The sequence below is a fragment of the Quercus suber genome, unplaced genomic scaffold (genome assembly GCF_002906115.3).
Source record: "Quercus suber isolate HL8 unplaced genomic scaffold, Cork oak 2.0 scaffold_403, whole genome shotgun sequence".
In the NCBI taxonomy this organism is placed as follows: Eukaryota; Viridiplantae; Streptophyta; class Magnoliopsida; order Fagales; family Fagaceae; genus Quercus; species Quercus suber.
In genome coordinates, this window is record NW_027069854.1 from 504,882 (window position 1) to 525,349 (window position 20,468).

Below are 20,468 nucleotides of genomic sequence, written 5' to 3' on the forward strand. Positions count from 1 at the left end.
ATGTATTTTTTACTTTTTTGGCAAATTTTAACGATCAACTGCAATTTGGAATATTGGTTATCCTCGACCATCTATATGTCCACAGGATTCATTTCTTTTTGTTTTGTTTTTAATAAGAGGGAAGAGTTTTGGGCTAGACATATATATCTGTAAATCTTGATTCCAGACTGAGCTACTCTACAAGTTAAATGAATAAAATAATTTTAGTCAATATCTCCAAATGGATAGGATTAACTCCTATGGTGTAACCTTTATTTTCTTTTGCAATAGACTTATATAATAATATATTATAAAATTTGTAAATTAAATAGTGCCTATGTTATTTAGAAATAATTTTTTTTTTATAAGTTTTATGTAATGGAACATATAATATGTCTTGCAAAGTTGCAATATGTTTTACATTTAACAACAATACAATAAATGTTACACTTTAATTTTTAGTTATTACTAGTTGCAAACCCGTGCAACTATGATATGATTATTTTTTATTGGATAATTATTGAATTAATATATTAGATTGTATATTCTTTAAAATTCAATATGTGTTATTTGAAATTATGTTTTAAATTAGAAGTTTTTTTTAGTGTAACAAAATATATTTTGTAGTCAGATATTATATATAATGAGATATATATGAAAACACAATGCAATAATTTTATTTTATTTTATTTTTTAAAATTGATAGTGTGAGAACTATCAGACTAAGTTGTAACTATGTATACTTTGTTTATTACTATACAAATGTATGCAATTTAAATCTTATAGATATTTTTTTTTCAAAATATCAAAATATAGATCTATGTCTCTATCTTCCTCACAATTGAAACTAAGTGAAAAATTAAATAAAGATAACTATGCAATAGATCATTATCAATAAATCATATGTCATAAAGTGGAAATATAAAATCAAATAAAATGTAAAAAGAAAAAGTTCCTTAAGTATCTATACATAAAAACATTAAGAGCATAATGATGCTATAAAGTAAATTATATTTCATCTTATTTTATTTTTGGCATTTTCAATAAAGATGATCAACTAAGCAAAGTAAAAGCTTACCAAAAAAGTTCAGATTAACTAAAAATTTGATGGTGGCGATGCTAATTATTTGTAACAAAATTACCAAAAGATAAATAACAAATAGATTTGAGAAAAACACATAAGATTTCTAAAAGAAATTTTACCAAACACATGGAATGAAACAATACAAAATTACTACACTGAATATTTTTTGACTTTTTTGATACTCTACAAATAAAAAAAAAAACTTATTAACTTTTTGTCACAGTATAGACTATAGAGCGATTACAAAATAACAAAATGTCAAGGAACTTATAGCAAAAAAAGTCAAGGAACTTATAATAAAAGGCTTCGATAAAAAATTCTAGTAGAAGGGAGGCTAATAGGCCCCCCCAGTTTCTTCAAAACATAGGGGATTATAAAAGACAATACATCCTTTGTCTACCTTTTCCTCTTTCTCAAATTCAAATTACCAAAGAAATATATGAAGCTAAAAACATTGTAAATACATCTTTATTAAGTAGAATGTCATTGGTAGGCACATTCAAATTTGTAGCCATGTATATTTTGTTTTGACATAAACTCAAATTTCTAAATTTAAAAAAAAAAAAAAAAAAAAAAAAAAAAAAAAAAAAAAACTACGTACTAAAATAATAATGAATTATTCAATTTTAACAATTACTTGAAATTAGAAAGAAGAAAATGAAAAGTTAAAATCAATTTGAGTAGCTGAATAATCAAATATTTGCATTTAAAACAAATTAATAGTAACACGTTGAATAGTAATGGAGTCCATATCTAATTATTTTATATAAAGTAAAATAGAAAAATCATAAAGATTTCTACCATGGAATATCTAATTAAAGTTTCTCTCTGCTAGTGAAGGGTGGGTCTCCATCTCCTCCTAGAGTGTAGAATAGTTGTCCCTTCTGTAGAAGGTGTCTTTGTCCCCTAAGGTAACAGGTTTACCTTGAGGCTTTAGTGGTTTTTCTTCAGGGATTTTGGGAAAGATATATTAGTATAGGATGGAAGAACTCACAAAAACTTGGAACAGCCTAACCCTTTCGGAATGTGAAGGATCAAACTTTTGCATGAAGGAGGAACAGGCGAAGACGGAGTTTATTTTAGCAGCTAAGTTCTTGACTAAAAGAGCTCTTAACATAGACGCCATAGCTAAGACCTTCACACCCATTTGGAGATCAAAAAATGGCTTCTAAATCAAAAAGGAGAGTGAGCATGTGGTATTGTTTACGTTTGATGATAAGAGTGAGATGGAGAAAATCATGGCAGCAAAGCCTTGAAGCTTTGACAAATGTTTAATGGTACTGCAACGGTATGGTAAGGAAACAAATGTGGGTGATACGGAGTTTAATAAGGTGACATTCTGGGTGCAAGTACACGACCTCCCAATCAGATTTAGGACAAGGAAGATAGCTGAACAATTGTGTGAAGTGATTGGAACGGTGACTAAAGGGACTGATGAAGAAGAAACAGAAGGCGATAACTTCATGCGAGTCTGAGTAACCATAGACATCTCCAAACCATTGTGCAGGGGGCTGGTTATCTCGCTGGATAATGGTAAGGAACTGTTGGTGCCCTTCAAATATGAAAGGCTTCCAAGCCTTTACTTCTGGTGTGGCTGTATGACGCACGACGATCGTGACTGTGACCTTTAGGTTGAAAGTGAAGGAAGCCTCTCATCCAAATCCCAGCATTTTGGTCCTTGGCTTAAGGCAGCACCATTTGTGCCAACCCAGAGATATATGGTCAAAGTTCTCAGTTTTTTTACTAGTAAAAAATCGAGTACGTCGACGGAAAAAACCAGCACAGCCAAGAAGCCACCGGTGGTGGTGGTTCACACAGGTAAAACACTATCAAAAATTATTAGGCTTGAAAAGGAAAACCTCGAAGCCAGTGAGGGAGAGAACACAGAACCGGATTTTTAGGGGTTGTATCAGCAGGAGTCACGGTTGTCAAATGAAGAGGGAATCATGGAGGATGTGATGCTACAACAGATTGGGTTAGCAGCAAAAAAGGTGTTAGCCGAGTCTTTTGAGGAGGTACTTGGGGAGATAGATAAGGAAATATAAAAGTATGATTCAAAAGCTATAGTGACATTCGGGTTTGGTGTTAACACAAGAAAGGAAAATGATGTTGACCATCCTAGCATTAATGAATCAAATGTGCCAAGCCAGGTAGCACATGCAGCTCTCTTGTCTGCATCATCACGAGTCCCTTTGGCTGAGATTCCCAGCTTTCTTGTCAATTACATGCACGCTGAAAGTACTTAGAAAAGGCTTACCAAAATAGGGGTGGTATCAGATATGGGTATGTCTGAAGCAGTGGGGGAAAAAAGAAGTGTAGGAAGTACAATAACTCAAACTGAGTTACCAAAAAAAAGAAAAGTTTCTCAAGGAGGTGTAACAAAAAATAAGATATTGGCAAAGGCTGGTTACCAGCCCTACCAAAAGCAATGAGTCTATTATTATGGAACTGTCGCGGGCTTGGAAACCCACGTACAGAGAATAAGCTTGTACGATTGATACAGACAAAAGATTCCTCTATAGTGTTTATAGCCAAAATATGGACAGATGAAGCAAGGCTAGATCGTACTTTGAGCAAGATTAATTTTGACCAGAAGTGGGTGACTCCAAGGCTTAATAGAGGTGGTGGATTAGTATTATTTTGGAAAAATTCTATTAACATTGATGTTGTTGATTCCCACAGGTATTATATTGATAGGATCATCAATGGGAACACTGAAAATGTATGGCGATTCACTGGTTTTTACGGAGATCCCAAAACCCATAGGAGGAATGAAGCATGAAGTAAACTAAGAAGCTTAAATTCTAGGTTGAACATTCCATGGATTTGCGATGGCGATTTTGATGAAATTGTTCGTCAAGAAGAAAAGTGGGGTGGGGCACCTAGAGACCATAATCAAATGCAACTATTTCTAGATGTGATTGATGAATGTCGCTTCATGGACTTGGGGTATGTGGAGCCTAAGTTCACGCGGGCAAAACATTATGTTGATGGACATTCCATAAGAATAAGTTTGGATTGGTGCTTGGCTACAAATTCTTGGTTTCAAAAATTCCCAGGAACTAGGGTACATCACCTTAGTTGTATGTCATCGGATCACTCTCCTCTATCGATCAATTTGTTAGGGATGCCTAAACCTAGGAGAAAGAGGTGTTTCAAATTTGAAAAAATGTGGTTATCGAATCCTACTTGTGGGGAAATGGTTGAGGAAGTGTGGAGTAGCACAAGGGATCCAAATCCAAGCATTAACCATTCTGAAAAAAGTGGCGAAATGTGAAAAAGAGTTAACATGGTGGAACAAACACAAATTTGGGCACATGAGGAGGGAATTGGAGATTAAAAAGAACCAATTAGCTTTGGCCGAGAATGAGGCTATGGTGAGTTGGGAACAATACTTAGGTTAGGAGCTTAAGAATGGAGACTAACTTGCTGCAAGATCAGGAATCAAAGATGTGGTGTCAAAGATCGAAGGTGTTGTGGCTTAGTAAAGGTGACAATAATACAGCTTTTTTTCACAATAAGGCAACAAAGAGATTTAGGAAGAATCTAATTAGAGGAATAAGAAACGGGAATGGAGCTTGGCTAACTGAACAAGATGAAATTGGGCATGTGATGGAGAATTACTACAAAGAACTTTTTTCCACCTCTAACCCAATTCTAGAAGTTGATTCTCTTGAGAAAATCCCATGCATGGTTACAGATGAGATGAATATTGAATTAGTGAAGGAATTTACAAAACTAGAAGTTAAGGAAGCCTTGAATCAAATGGCACCTCTAAAAGTGCCGGGCCCCGATGGTATGCCACCGTTGTTCTATCAACATTTTTGGTCGACAATGCAGCATAATGTTACTTCAGCCATTCTCTTATGGCTAAACTCAGGTATCCTACCCAAACCTATTAACCATACACTCATTACTCTTGTCCCTAAAATACCTAATCCTGAACTTGTGTCTGAATTCCGCCCTATTAGTCTTTGCAATGTCCTCTATAAGATTTACTCTAAGGTCTTAGCAAATAGGTTGAAGAAATTTTTACCTTCCTTAATTACTAAACATCAATCTGCTTTTACTAAGGAAAGACTTATCTCAGACAATATTATGGTTGCATTTGAGACTTTTCATTATATGAAGCACAAAAATTCAGGAAACCATGGTTTTATGGCTATCAAATTAGACATGAGTAAAGCCTACGATCGAGTGGAATTGGTGTACTTGGAGAGGCTAATGGAGAAAATGGGTTTTTGTGCTAGATGGGTCGCTCTCATGATGAGTTATGTGAAAACGGTGTCGTACTCTATCATGGTAAATGGGGAGCCAGTTGGAATGATCCATCCCAAAAAAGGAATTAGACAAGGAGACCCCCTATCTCCTTTCCTTTTCCTTTTACGTACGGAAGGACTTCATGCTCTCATTAAACACTCGGCTAGAAATGGGGATATTAAGGGCTTTTCCTTGTGCAAACAAGGCCTTAAACTAACACACTTGTTTTTTTGTAAATGATAGCTTGCTTTTCTGCAGGTCCATCTTTGAGGATTGCAACAATGTGTTGAAATTATTGGTGAATATGAATCTTGGTCAAGGCAAAAGATCAACAAAGACAAGACCGCAATCTTCTTTAGCAAGTCCACCACAGATGAAGCAAAATCAAGCATAAAGAATCTCCTTCAAGTTCAAGAAGTGAAGTCTTAAGAGAAATATTTGGGTCTTCCCTCCTTTGTGGTTAGGGGAAAAAAGGCTAGCTTCAATTACATAAAAGAGAGAGTTAGGAGAAAACTCCAAGAGTGGGAGGGAAAATTGCTCTCACAAGCCGGGAGGGAGGTCCTCAAATCTGTGATCCAAGCTATTCCTACTTATGCTATGGGGTGCTTTAAATTACCATTGGGGTTTTGTGATGACATTAAGGTAATGATAAAGAAGTTTTGGTGGGGACAAAGGGGCAATAGAAGGAAAATTCATTGGATCCGATGGAGTGATTTGACTAAGTCCAAAATAGTAGACAACATGGGTTTTCACGACTTGGCTCACTTCATTGACGCCCTTTTGGCGAAACAAGCTTGGCAGCTCTTGCATAACAAGGAAACTCTCTTCTACAAAGTCTTTAAGGCAAAGTTCTTCTGTAATCACTCTCTTTTAGAAGCCAAGGAATCAAGTACGGGTTCCTACGCTTGGAATAGTATTTTACATGGTCGTGATGTTATCCTAGATGGTGCTTGTTGGAGGGTGGGGAATGGTAAATCGATCAAAATTTGGCAGCACCATTGGCTGCCCCGAAAACATCCAACCAAGATACTCTCCCCAATGGTAGATATAATGGAAGAAGTTACAGTTGATTGCTTAATTGATGAAGGAACTAGAATGTGGAATGTAACAATGGTGGATGGGATTTTTGCTCCACAAGAAGCTGAAGAAATAAAAAATATTCTGTTGGTTAGGAATGAAACGAAAGACATCATGTATTGGTCGTGGGAGCATGATGGGAGATATAGTTGCAAAACGAGCTATCGATTCTAGAAGGAGGATGAAGTTGGTTTTCAGGTGGCAAAGAATCAAGACCATAAAAAAAGGTTGTGGAAGAAGATTTGGGCTCTTGAATGCCCAAATAAAGTAAGGAATATTATTTGGAGGGCCTATTGTAATTCACTCCCATCAAAGTGCAATCTAGTGCATCGAACAATTATTTCAAAGCAGAGCTATGATCACTACAAGGAAGAAAATGAAGATATTTTGCACGTGGTGTGGAGCTGCAAAGAGCTGGATGGAGTTTGGGGAGCAAATAATATATGGATCTTTCGGAACCAACGGTGTTTCTCTAATTTCAGCGAGCTCTTGGCCTCGATATTTGATCACCAAAGGAACCCAGTCCTGTTTGCATTCACCATTTGGTCCATTTGGCACCAAAGAAATTAGGTGAGAACCCAGGAATCCCACTGTCCTCTAAACCATCTCTCTCAAGGGGCTGGTATGTGGAGTTCAAAGCTCTGAAAACGGCGCCAACTACCAATAGACCAAAGATGAGAATCCGATGGAAACCACCTGCTCAGGGAACGTTTAAAATCAATTTCAACGGAGGCATATTTGCCAAAGATAAATGCTCTGGCCTGGGAGTTATTGTTCGTGACAGGGAAGGTCTTGTTATAGTTTCCATGGCTACTTGGGTTCCTCAACAACTCCAGCCTATAGAGATTGAAGCTTTGGCTGCCAACAAGGCTCTCGAGTTTGCTAGAGAAATGGGTATTTCAGAGGCTATACTGAAGGGCAACTCTTCACTGGTGATGACAACTTTGAACTCTAAGAACCCTAGGCTAGCTCCTTTTGGCTTGCTGATACAAGACTCTTTAAATGTATCTACAAGTTTTTCTAAATTGCCTTACTCTCACACTAAGAGAGAGGGCAACACAATTACATACAACTTGGCTCAATTAGCAGTTAATTTTTCAAATTGTGTAATATGGATGGAAAATGTTCCATCTGATGTACTGTCTTATTACCATGCTGATTTAGCTGATATTCCTTACTTTAATACATCACAATACTATTTCTCAAAAAAGAAAAAATAAAATAAAGGAAAATCATAAAGAAAAATGTTTTTTTTTTTTTAAGTATGATGTGACTAATAAGATGACTCAACATGAATACAGCAACATAAAATGAGAAAATCTTGTTACACGCTTGATGTTACACACTCTTTGAAATCATGTTTTCAATACACGATTTCAGCCGTGGCTGTATGTGTATAGTGAATATACATTAACAAGTGTGTAATAATCACTACCCAAACCAAAATATGTTAGTCAAATGTAGTTCGTGCTGTTCATCGGGTTCAAGTTCATATTGGTGGCAGTCTTGCAGGGGTTGAAAAGACCATCACCTTTCACCTAGTGCTTAAAAGAAATGCTACCCCCTCACTGCCTTGACCTATTCTGAATTAGCCTTATCTCACAGAATAAAAACGCAAAAAGAAAACATAAAATACATTTTAAGCAATAAAATAATATCCACTGCATCACAGCCATTCAACTTCCACAGGAGGAAACATTTATGGTTTGATTCAACAGGTCTTCGTCCTTACAATGAAGGAGGCCTGAAATACAGCCACAGCATATGAGCATATGAACATATTACCACACAAGCATGTTCTGCTTTAGAACTTATCTATAGTTACACCATCTCTAAGAACCTCATAAGCCTCTCTACTCCTGCTTTTCTTCATACCGGCTGTGAAATGTAGCTTTGATCCATCAGATGAAATAGCGGTCACTTTTACCCATATCATCACCTTTGTCTTAATCCCATCTATGTCTGTTAGCTTTCCTTTTTCCAGATACCCGGAAACGATGGTGGAAAAACGCAACACAGATGAGTCTTTGTAGCCCACTTCACAGACCGCTGGTATGTAGACTATAAGCTTCCCTGTTGCTTCAGTGAACTCATAGTTTGTGGCATCACGAGGGAAGATCCCTACAGCCATGTCATACTCCTTTAGGAGTTCTGGCAATGGCTTTTGCATTTTTCCTGCACAGAAAATATTGACAACAGGTTAGAGGAATGTATGGCAATGTTAAATGCAGAGTGGGTTTTGGGAGGTAAAAATTCTGTTTTATAAAGTCCCTATAGCACAGCAGTGAAGAATGCATTCTCGTATATCCTAAATCCTAATCTTACCTCCTGAATTTCATCAATGTCAAATCTGATATCACACTGCTCTTCTTTCATGTTCTAAAAACATTAGAATTACCAAGAAAGGGAATCTAGTTTGTCTATGGAGACTTAAGAGAATTAGAGAATATGAAAGCCTAGGCTTAGACACAAAATAAATCATGTTGTAAGTGACAACTGAAACACCAATCTTCATCACTGAACAAGTTGTATACCAAATACCAATATGCCAGTGTTCTAGTAACTTAATTTGTAGCAAAATCAACAATATTCACAGAGTTAATTTATAGAATAAGAAAAGTATATATCTTTTACATACAAAGGAATAAAAGAGTGCAAATGATGTACAGAGCACAAACCTTTGAGTTTATTAACCAACCATTTTGTACCTCCTTCAATACTGGTCGACAGAGACTAATTGCAGTAGAAAAAACGTCAGTAAGAAGTATACCTCAAATAAATCAAGCAACAACAGTAGTGTGCAAAATAAGAAGCTGTATGTGCTTGGCCATGTCTTAACATGCACCATTGGTGCATGTAAACAAATCTTTTTTCAAGCTAATCCAGTTAAACATTTTACCAAAGTTGATGCTGGCATCACCCATGGATATGAAATTGTGTTTAACTGAAACTTTTTTTCATCAGTATGTTTAATTGAAACTTAGAAATAAAAGCTTAGATTGAACCGAGAGAGACTTAGAAAGATTGAAGGTCAACCTTGGTTCATGGAAACTTCTGTATCTTTTGCTTCTCATGTTTGGTGTCTTATAGTCATTCTCTATTATTTTCACATACTGATTTATCTTTTAATTTCTCAAGAAAAAAAGCAATGATCATATCCAGAATGCATTTCATATATAGAAACAAAGCTGTATTTGTCTATATGAAAATGAAAAAGAATTAAACACATTGCATTCCTAAGCACATGGATGCATCTGACTGGGACCTTCATCAGCCAATGGTGCACTGAGAAGATCACCAGAGCACTGCTCGCTAAACAATATAATATGAAAGGCAACCATAAAATTAGAGTGATTCATTCACTTAATTTCAGTTCCACACCTAATTTCGAAACTTTTGCAAAGTGGTACACGAAGGCGAAGCACATTGCACAACAAAACAAGGAAAGAAACCCCGGGATCCTAACTACTATGTAAATGGAAACACTCATTTACAAACCCCCCACAACTAATGCTTCATCCAACATCCCATTGCTACAAGTAAACACCTGTAGACATCTAGCGTTCTTAGGGTAACTTGAGAACATGACGTTCTTGAAATCCTATCCATCTCCGTCGTGAAACGAGTGGATCAAATTTTGCCACATCATCAGCATTTAAACAAACATTGACTAACACCGCTTTGGTATCTATTACGGCCGACGTGGCAAAATCCAATCAACTCATTTCACAATGAATGGAATGGAATCTTAATCCAAATTTTATTTCCTTATTTATTTAAAAATTTAATACATAAAGATTATAATTTTTTTAATTATTAAAAAAAAATACCCATCTTCCAGCAATATCACATTAGTATAAAAATTGACCTAAATGTTAGAAAGATGTAGCTAGACTGAACAATTTGTGCATAGTGGTTACCAAAAATGTGATAAATCACATTGATTTACAAATTTACGTTATTTGAATTACTATCCCATAAATTAAAATCTAGTGTTAATTATCAAATTCAAACTACCAAACCATTTCCCTTAACAGAAATCATTAAAAATTGACCTAAATGTTAGAAAGATGTAGCTAGACTGAACAATTTGTGCATAGTGGTTACCAAAAATGTGATAAAATCACATTGATTTACAAATTTACGTTATTTGAATTACTATCCCATAAATTAAAATCTAGTGTTAAGTATCAAATTCAAACTACCGAACAATTTCCCTAAACAGAAATCATTAAAAACCCTAATTTAATTAACATTTCTTCAAGCAGATCGATATTATAACAGAAATTTAAACAAAATCACGAATTCAATTCAAGAGAGAGAGAGAGAGAGCTCACGTTGATATCATCACCGACGGAGTTGATCTCCTTGTTAGCTCTCTGGCTGAACCAGTACGAGCCGACCTTGTTCAATATCTGATCCATGGCGTTGATTTGACCTGCTCGATTTTTCTGATCTCTCTCTCTCTCTCCTCTTTTTTTTTGTTTTTTTGCTTAAGAGGGAAGGGAAATTTCTAGAGAGAGAGAGCGGCCGTGTCGTTGTATTCTTTGCGCGGACTGGTCAGAAATTATCACCGCTTGTTTTTCTCTTCCAAATGATGAATGTCTTGGACAATCATATAATGCCACGTCGAAATTGTCCTTTTTTTAATTTATCCACCATGAATTTTTTTTTTCCACGAATAATACTAACTCAATATTACAACAAGGTAGAGAAAGAGGATATAATTTTTGGTTCAACTCTTATCTACTTAATGATAATAATAATTTTATGATGATGATGTTTTGTTTTGCTTTTATTGTTGTCTTAAATAAATTTTAGGATACAATTTTTATTTTATTTTTATAATGGTTGAATTAATATATATGATATGTTGTAATTAGGGAATAATAAAAATGGTTAAATGACAAGTCGGTATAAAAGCAACTTAACAGCAACTTAGCATCATAATGTAGATTTTTAATTATCTCAATGTAAAGTCTATTGTCCTCAAATAAAATATCTAAGTTCAAATCTTATTTATATTAAAAAAAATCCATTTATAATTTCTTTAAAAAAAAAAAAAACAAATGATTTAGGTGTCTTGGTTTGAAGATGAAGCAATCATATGAAATTAATGTCATAGGTTCAATTTCTATCATATGTATTAAAAAAATAATTAATTAACACATCTATTGAAAAAAAAAAAATCCTCTTCTCCTTTTGATATTGATGCATTTCATAGTTTAGATTAATTATTATGAATAAAAAATGTGATATTCATAGCACATCATTTATAATTTTAAATGACATGAGCACTCGATAAATAAAATCTTAATTATGAAATGAATTCTCTCATTTTTGTGGACACTCAATAAATAAAATTTTAATTATGAAATGAACTTACTTATTTTTCAATGAAATTGAAAGGAATCTTGTTCTATCTCAATAAGGAGTTCAAGCATTAGTCTGGAGGTTTCAACACCTTCTATGGTGCGCAATGTCTGACATTCAAAGTTTCGAACCCCACTTCCTCCCTTTACTTATTTAGAAGAAGAAAAAAAAAAAAAAAAACCTTTAACATTTTAGTAATTTGTGAAAAAGTGGTGTTCTTAAGATTAATTTTGCTTCTCTCTTAATTTAATTAACTAGAGAAAAAGTAGAGGATGATAAGCTCTATAAACAATATTCAAAACCATCCAAAAGGAGCATTTCTTTTTTTGTATTGGTAGCTTATAAGGCTTTTCTCTTTTTCATTTTTTCTTTTGTGTATATATATATATATATATTAACAAAGACTTTGTGTTGGTTAAAAGCTGGTGGTTTGTAATGAAAGACGTTCAAACACAGCTTTGAAAAAGAGAGAATCGTCCATCATCAAATGTGAAAGACAATGAAAATTTCAAACAAACAATATTTTCCTGATGGAACTAAAAGAAGGTTCCTAGAAGAAAATGTCGCGTTTTTTTCTATTCCCTATTATATATATTAGTCTGAAAAAAGAAGAAGAAGAAGAAGAAGAATAAGTGTTTGGTATTAGATTCTTCCTAGAATTCCTATCTATATTCTCAAAACAAAGAAGAAGAAGAAGAAGAAGAAGAAGAGAGTTATTTCTTTCATAGTTTGTGAATTCCAGGCCTGAGTTCTCTTCCACAGGATTGAGATTTTAATTAGTAGTTAGGGGCGGAGCTACATGTTAGGTTTTGGGGGGGGGGGGGGGGGGGGGTGCTACATGTTAGGGAGGGGGGGGCATGAATTTTTGAATTTTTTTTTTACTATATAGAAATATTTAATATTTTAATAATTAGCCCTCAAAAATCGGACTTGCCCCCCCCCCAACTATTTGAGTTGGTCCAATAATGTTCTTAAAAAAGATTGTCCAATTTGTCTAGTAGTTATAGAGAATGTATTGTTTCTCAAATTCATTTTTTATGGTAAAATGTGTTCTTGTATTTTTTAAAATTTTGGATTATTTATGTCTGTGAACACTTCATTAATTCAATTGAATTTTTTTTACTCACAACGGTAGAAAATTTGATAACTTATATTAAAAATGAAAATTGTAAGAATTTTACTATGGAAGATGGTGAAAGATTAATTTAATTCTATGAAGCATTTAATTTTAAGGATTTATTATGAAAGATACTAATTTTTTGTATATGTATATAGGTACATGTGTTTGTGTATGTGTATAAAAGTTTGTATTGACTAATAATTTAGCAACACAAATCGGCCCCCCTAGACAAAAATTTTTGGCTCCGCCCCTGGTATTAGTACGTAAAATGACTTAATTTATGCAATCCATTGTATATTGTGGTTCTAACTTCTAATAGCAACACGCGTGTGTTTTACAAAGTAGAACAAAGATGAGAGAGAAATAAAGGAAGAACATTTTTTTTAGGACATCAATGTTTCCTCTTATCCATTAAGTGACAACTCAATAAATTATATTATGCACATAATCATGTGATATGTTAAATAATTTAATAAATCATGTGGTTTATATAATAGTTAACAGTTAACGGGATTATTATTTTGAGAAAAAATCTATCCTTTTATTTAAGCCATCCATTCTTTCTTCTTTTTTTTTTAGTAAATCCGGATAATATTAACAGAATCAACAACAACAAAATTCAGAAAACTACTTAACTACACTTCCGATAATACAAACCTACAGTGTCATAAAACAAAAGCAAACATAAGTCCATTCTTTGCTTAAATTGCCTTCCCGTGCTTGCATGAGAGGTCAATTCGTTGGTCAGTGTCCATATATTCATAATCATATTCATATATAGGAAAGAAATTAAAGAAAACAACCAGTACGGTTTTGGAATCTTAGCTATATATACCTAGACAACCTAGCTATATATACCAGACAACCTATATACAACTGTATCGACAAGAGGAGAGGACTCTGAGTTCAGTTTCTATGGTCCAAGAATACAACACTATCCAGTAATATCTGGGGAAGCATCTGAGTCCATTGAATCAAAGGCATGCATATATATATATATATATATATCTGCACATTGCCACAGTCATTAGATAACGTAATGTATAGTGTTCACTGAATCACTAGGTAATTGGTACAGGAGCATCAGCATATATATTTTACTCTCTTTTTTACTTTTTTGAGTTTCTCTTGAGCCACGGAAGCATATATGCCTTTCTAGCTAGCTAGCTTAATGCATTTGATTGGGTTAGTACTCCAATGCTTGACTTGAATATAGCAAAGAGAACGTCTATCCGAAATATCAATGTTATTAGTCTCTATTATTGTACTTTCCATTCATCAAAAAAAAAAAGTTTATTGTACTTTCCGTATTATATAAATACCCCTTTTGTACAGTTTAAGAGTGCAATGCAGAATTCAGCAAAAAAAAAAAAAAATCAGCAAAAAAAAAAGAGTGCAATGCAGAATAAAATATTGATTTTTGATTACATGATATCAGAGTTAAGATTATGAATGAGACCCTTGCTCTCTTTTGCATTCCTTTTATCTTTTCTAGTGTTCTACTTTAGTAGCGTCTTCCTCCAATAACAATGCATTTACTACTGGTTTAGCATGGTTTGTACCTTTTTTTTTTTTTTTGGTTGGTAAATCCAAATAGCATTAACGAACAGAATCAACAACAATAGAATTCAGATGACTACGATCTTTCATAATACAGACCCATATTGTTATAAAACAAAAACAAATATAAATTTATAAAACAAAAGCAAATATAAGTCCACAAACAGACTATCAAAATACATAATTTCTTGATCTAGAATTGGACCTTTTCTGGCCGAGACATCAGCATACTTGTTTGCTTCATAGAAGCAGTGACTCATCTTCATTTAAAGAATCTAACTAATGAGAATCTTGCAATCCAAGATAAGAAAAGTATGATATAAATTATTACTATACTCCTCAGCTACCCAATCAAACACAATTTTAACATCTAATTCAATTTCCACTACCCCTAAATTCAAATTTGTATACATTATAAACCCTTTCCTTAGAGCCCATAACTCTACATCAACACTGACAGAAATCCCAATAAAACGAGTGAAGTCTTTTATCCAAGCCCCATTATGGTCTCAGATAAGGCCCCTTCCACTAGCCAAACCCAAATTTCCCAAAGAGGACCCATCCGAATTCAACTTAACCCAGCAAATTCCAGGTTTATTCCACCTTTAATCAGTCTAGTTCGAGCGGTACCAGGGGCGGAGCTACAGCAAGGCTTGGGGGGGCCATGGCCCCCCCCAAAATTTAAAAAAATTATTTTTTATTATATGTAAGTATTAAAAATCTAAATATTTAGCTACAAAAATAGAAGTTGGCCCTCTAAATGTTTGAGTTAGTCCAATGATGCTCTTAAAAACCAATAGAATTTATCAATTAGTCTAGTAGTTATAGAGATAAGGTAGTTTTTGTTTTTGTTTTTTTTTTTTTAATTCATTTTTTATACATATTTAATATCAAACTAGACTGCTTTTGTACAAGTTAGCCCCCCAAATGTTTGAGTTAGTCCAATGATGCTCTTAAAAACTAATAGAATTTGTCAATTAGTCTAGAAGTTATAGAGACAAGATAGTTTTTGTTTTTTCTAATTCGTTTTTTGTACATGTTTAATATCTTTGTATAGTATTGGAGTTTAAAAGATGATAAATTCTCCTAAAAAATTATCTTGCGAATATACATATGTGAAAGTTATTAATTTTATTCACAATATATTCATAAATTATGACCTACTCTAGTATCAAAATATTAATGTTTATATTTGTGTATGTGCGTTTACGCATGTGTGTGATTGTTTATCTTGACTCAAGACTAATATATTAGTAAAAAAATTTGGCCCCCCCAAACAAAAAATCCTGGCTCCGCCCCTGAGCGGTACAGAACATAAACTCACTGGTCACAACCCAAATCTCCCTGCTATGGTTTGTATGTATTAGATGTTAACCTTCCGAATCTCTTCGTGAGACTACTTATTAATCACATAACTTGAAAGATCTGAAGTCCGAGCTACAAAATGTTGTGAAACTCATCCTAAAATACCTTCACATGTGCAGCCAAAGTGTTCTGTCAAACTAGCCCACACGCTAGTGCGCTACCACTTGTCGCTAGCTAGCTATAGGAGCTCTCACGAGTCAGGCCCCTCTTATCGTCTCCACATGCATGCCTCACAAGTTTTCACATTCCAATAACCCGGGAAATGATCTCATCCAATTTCTTCCTATATTTAGACGAAGGTACTGACACATTATTAAAATTAGAGGGAATTGGAGGGATAACACCTCACCACATACTCTATGCCAAATGTCAAATCTGTAACCAACCAAGTACATTACCCATGCCATATCTTTTACCATGTAATGTGCTACACGTCACCTTCCGTGCAACGACCCAATAATCGGGTTTTCACTTCGTAACTATGTCGTTGTTTTATTTACTTTTTCACAATATTTATTATTTTTTATATAGTTGTGCACATGATTAATTGAATTGGAACCCATTGCATAATTGAACTTACTAATCAAGTTGGTTAATGGACTTAAAATAAATCAATTGGTTTCTAAATTCACTTTCACTATATAGCGTACCTCAATATTGTAATTTATCTACTTATGCTTTAGCTATGTCTCTAATAATAGGTTAAGATCTATGTTTGGTTAGATAAATGCCCTAATGGTATTGTTACTCATGTACTTTCTGATATTCAGTCATTTTAATAAAACTATTGTTTACTATTATTATTATTTTTTTAAAACTAGATATCATATCAAGGTTTAAGATTTTTTTAGAGTTTCCAACTAACTCTATCATGAAATACTTATAATCATAAATTGAATTGAATCAACTACTCACTTTCTTTACATTTTGGAATTGATGTGAAATTTGCACAAGCATTCACATAAAACCAAAAAAAAATGTATCTTTTACTACCTTTTTTATCCTTTTCACATAAGCAGATACTATCTTAATACTTTCTTATCCTTCTTTAATTTTAACTGCACCAAACCTTTGTACGAGCTTTTCTCCTAAGGCAATAGGCAATTTCGTTAAGATTTTTACCTCGTAATTTTCCATTATACGATTTATGAAAATGACACCCTGCCGTCACAATCCAGAGAAAGCTTAGCATCGGGTTCATATATAGATGCACGTCTTTTGAATTTCACCCTATGTTGTTGTCTGATGAAACTGAAATGATTCCCACGTTGTTTCTCATCTTATATATTGAAAACACAATAGCTATCCATAAATCTTATACCAACCCCACTAGTTGAAACACAAACAAAGAAACAGAAAATCATGAAAATGATCTAAACTCTTGCTAAAAGTAGCTTACTATCGGAGATTACCTTTGGGTATAAGAAATCATAATTGTTAATTAACAAGAAAGACATTATAAAATATTGCTAACAATCCAAAAGCGGCGGCAAGTTGCATGATTGTTTAAGGTTTTTTTGGAAGTACATATTGATTATTTAAGGTTTGCTCTATGGAAGGCCTTGAATTGGTTTTGTTAATTCCCCACTATGGTCATATATTTTTAAAATGTCAAGTGGAAGGAAGCCGGTGATAATAAGGAGTTTTTAAAAAAAGAGAAAGAATCAAATCTAGCTGAAAGAAGTGGGTGAAGTTTCAAGGTAAAAAAAAAAAAAATCAAATAAAATAAAATAAAGAAAAGAAAAGAAACTTAAAAAAAGAAATAGAAAAAAAAATTATCAAGTGGGTAAAACTTTGAGATTACACGACGAAGTCAAGATAAATGTCTAAAGATTATTACATTTTGGTCTCGAATGTCCATTTTTTACAGTTTATTGGCTTTATAATTATAATTGTGTAAGACCCACATACAGTTAAAAGGAGAATAAATATTTTTTATAGATAAGATATCTTCTAACGTAGTGTATTATAGCATTGGACGGAAGTCTTGTCTTAAACTTTCAAAAGTTTTAAAAGTATTGTTAAGGATGTAATATTTTTTTCATTATTCTTTTTCCTATTTACTGATATGATTTATTGTAATTAGAGTCCGCTACAAGCGTGAATTTGAAAGGGAAAGTGTAAAGTGAGGAGTACTCATACATCAAGGAAGTCATGCATGAACATTTTGATGGCTCCACATCAACGTCCATATCATCCAGGTATACATCAGTAGGACCCAGACCTCAGACTGCAAGCATGAATTATGCCCATGTTGCGGATCATGTGCTACAGGGTTTGAGGGTCCAAGTTTTTTAGCCCTGACCCTCAGTGCTTGGACCAGGAAAAAGTGAGTCACGTTAAAGACTTAAAGCTAGCGAAAGGTTATAAATTAAAGAAAGCAAATTGTTACAGAAACACGGCTGATTTGGCGGGGCATGGAAGTAAGAGTAAACGCTGGCTAACTTTTAAAAGAACAAATTAATTAAATAAAATGTATAGAAAAGAAAGGGAATTGGTCCAATTTTTCTTCCTTCAATTCAGTCTAACCACAAGAAAATGAGTGTAAATCCTTATCTTAATGCTTCTCTAGCAACTTCTCTAGCAACTTGATCGCCCATTTGCCAATCTTTTTGGTAGCGGTTGAGCCATATGTGCCTTTTTGTGCTCCAAATTACCAATGTACCATTTCACTTGAATGGATGGGAAATTGGGAATGAGATTGTGGGTGTAGCAAATGACACAAAGATCCTTACAACTTGTACAAGCAAGTCTTTTTGATAATCTAGACATAACTTTTTTCACAACAAATTTTACAATTATTGAATTAATCGACTATAAGGGAAGAGTGGTAGACACAACTAATATTTCATAAGCTAATCAATTTTTCTTCATCAATTACGGTCGATCAACTCGACAATTGTGAAATTTGTTGTGAAAAAAATTACTTCATTTACACATCACAAAGCAAGATAACCGTGGGGGTGGGTTTTTGCAATTGGACCCACAACATTACAGACTTACAATCACGTCCGCTTCTGACTAATTTGTTATTCCTCAATTGCGTTTCATTTTCATCTCATGATCAAAGTTAGATTTGACTGGTTTTTCAGTCATGTGATGGGTAGAAGAAAAACGAATGCGTAAGAGAGAGAGAGAGAGAGAGAGAAGGAAATAGTTCTATCTTTGGACATGGGATAAAAACAGTTACATGATATGGAAAGATGAGAAACACACATGCTAAAGCAACATTTACATTCCAAAACAATTCAGTACATACATTCATCCCTTGTGTGAGATATGAGACATTATTACTTACATGCAATGTACTACTCCTCCCTCATAACTAAAAGTAGGTTTTGCGTGTGAGATTTATAGGTGTGTGATTTGATCACTCTAATGTTAGGGGAGAGTATAATACATTAGATGTACTGTACTGAACAATGTCACTTAAGATAAAATAATTTCATTTTTTTTTTATTAAAAAACATTAAAAACTATAAACTTCTACATTTTCATGTCAATTTATCTTATATAATTATAATCAAGCTAAAGCAACATTTAACATTCCAAAACAATATAGTACATACATTCATCCCTTATGTGTAAGATATGAGAAATTATTACGTACATGCAGGGTACTACTCCTCCCTCATAACTAAAAGTAGGTTTTGTGTGTGGGATTTATAGGTGTGTGATCTGATCACTCTAATGTTAGGGGAGAATATAATACATTAGATTTACTAATTAAATAATGTCACTTAAGATAAAATAAATACTTTTTATATTAAAAAATATTCAAAACTATAAACTACTACATTTTCATGTCAATTTATCTTATATAATTATAATCATGCTAAAGCAACATTTACATTTCAAAACAATATGGTAAATGCATTCATTCCTTGTGTGTAAGATATGAGACATTATTAGGTACATGCATGTAGTGTACTACTCCTTCATAACTAAAAGTAGGTTTTGTGTGTGGGATTTATAGGTATGTGTGATCTAATCGCTCTAATGTTAGAGGAGAGTATAATACATTAGATTTACTAAATAATTTCACTTAAGATAAAATAATTACTTTTTTATATTAAAAAAGTATTCGAAATTATTATCTACTACATTTTCATGTCAATTTATCTTATATAATTATAATCACTGGTGGAATGGTGTGTGTATATATATATATATATGATAATCTTAAAACCGTGATAAGATATATTCTAACACCGAAATATTTGAAAGATATTACTTATTAATTTTGAGAATTTCTTTTCATTATTATTACTAGTGTGTAACTCCTTGCATATGCACGGTAAATTTAAAATGTGTGTATATATATTGTTTGCTAATTGATTATGAACTAAAAAATAAATTGAAATTAACATTTAGAATAATAAACGTAAAAATAGAATTAGTCATGCCAAGACAACATTTCCTAAGGGACCATCTTGCTAAGACGTGTAGCTTTGTTAGCATTCCTATACACCCAATTAAATGCCAGCCAGTCAAATCTTGCATATAGCAATCTGACTTCAACAACAAAATTAATAGTTCTCCAGTGCACTAATTTGGATCTATCGGTCACTACTCAACTCAAATTTTGGAATTACCCTCAATTACCACATTCTAAAACTACTTTTGACCTGCGAATTCCAGTGCCCACAA

General features: G+C 33.4%; 2 protein-coding genes across 2 annotated transcripts; one reads left to right on the plus strand and one right to left on the minus strand.

The window, feature by feature from the left end:
• Window positions 1-7,074: 7,074 nt before the first annotated feature.
• LOC111988222 (uncharacterized) lies at window positions 7,075-7,620 on the plus strand. The gene has a single exon (XM_024020014.1). The coding sequence runs from the start codon at window positions 7,075-7,077 to the stop codon at window positions 7,618-7,620; it is 546 nt and encodes a 181-aa protein (XP_023875782.1).
• A 427-nt stretch (window positions 7,621-8,047) lies between these two features.
• Window positions 8,048-10,934, minus strand: LOC111988230 (uncharacterized protein At5g01610). The gene is made up of 3 exons (XM_024020024.2): window positions 10,738-10,934; window positions 9,079-9,133; window positions 8,048-8,575 (listed from the first exon to the last, which is right to left on the minus strand). The coding sequence occupies exons 1-3, from the start codon at window positions 10,822-10,824 to the stop codon at window positions 8,205-8,207; spliced, it is 513 nt and encodes a 170-aa protein (XP_023875792.2). The 5' UTR covers window positions 10,825-10,934; the 3' UTR covers window positions 8,048-8,204.
• Between the last annotated feature and the right edge of the window lie 9,534 nt (window positions 10,935-20,468).

Bases quoted from the DNA above. Each gene is read 5' to 3' on its own strand.
- LOC111988230 (XM_024020024.2), bottom strand. From the start codon at position 10,824: ATGGATCAGATATTGAACAAGGTCGGCTCGTACTGGTTCAGCCAGAGA. The intron at 9,134-10,737 runs GTGAGCTCTCTC...TACTGCAATTAG, and splicing joins CCGTCGGTGATGATATCAAC to TCTCTGTCGACCAGTATTGA. The intron at 8,576-9,078 runs GTTTGTGCTCTG...TTTTCTGTGCAG, and splicing joins GTTGGTTAATAAACTCAAAG to GAAAAATGCAAAAGCCATTG.
- LOC111988222 (XM_024020014.1), top strand. From the start codon at position 7,075: ATGAGAATCCGATGGAAACCACCTGCTCAGGGAACGTTTAAAATCAAT.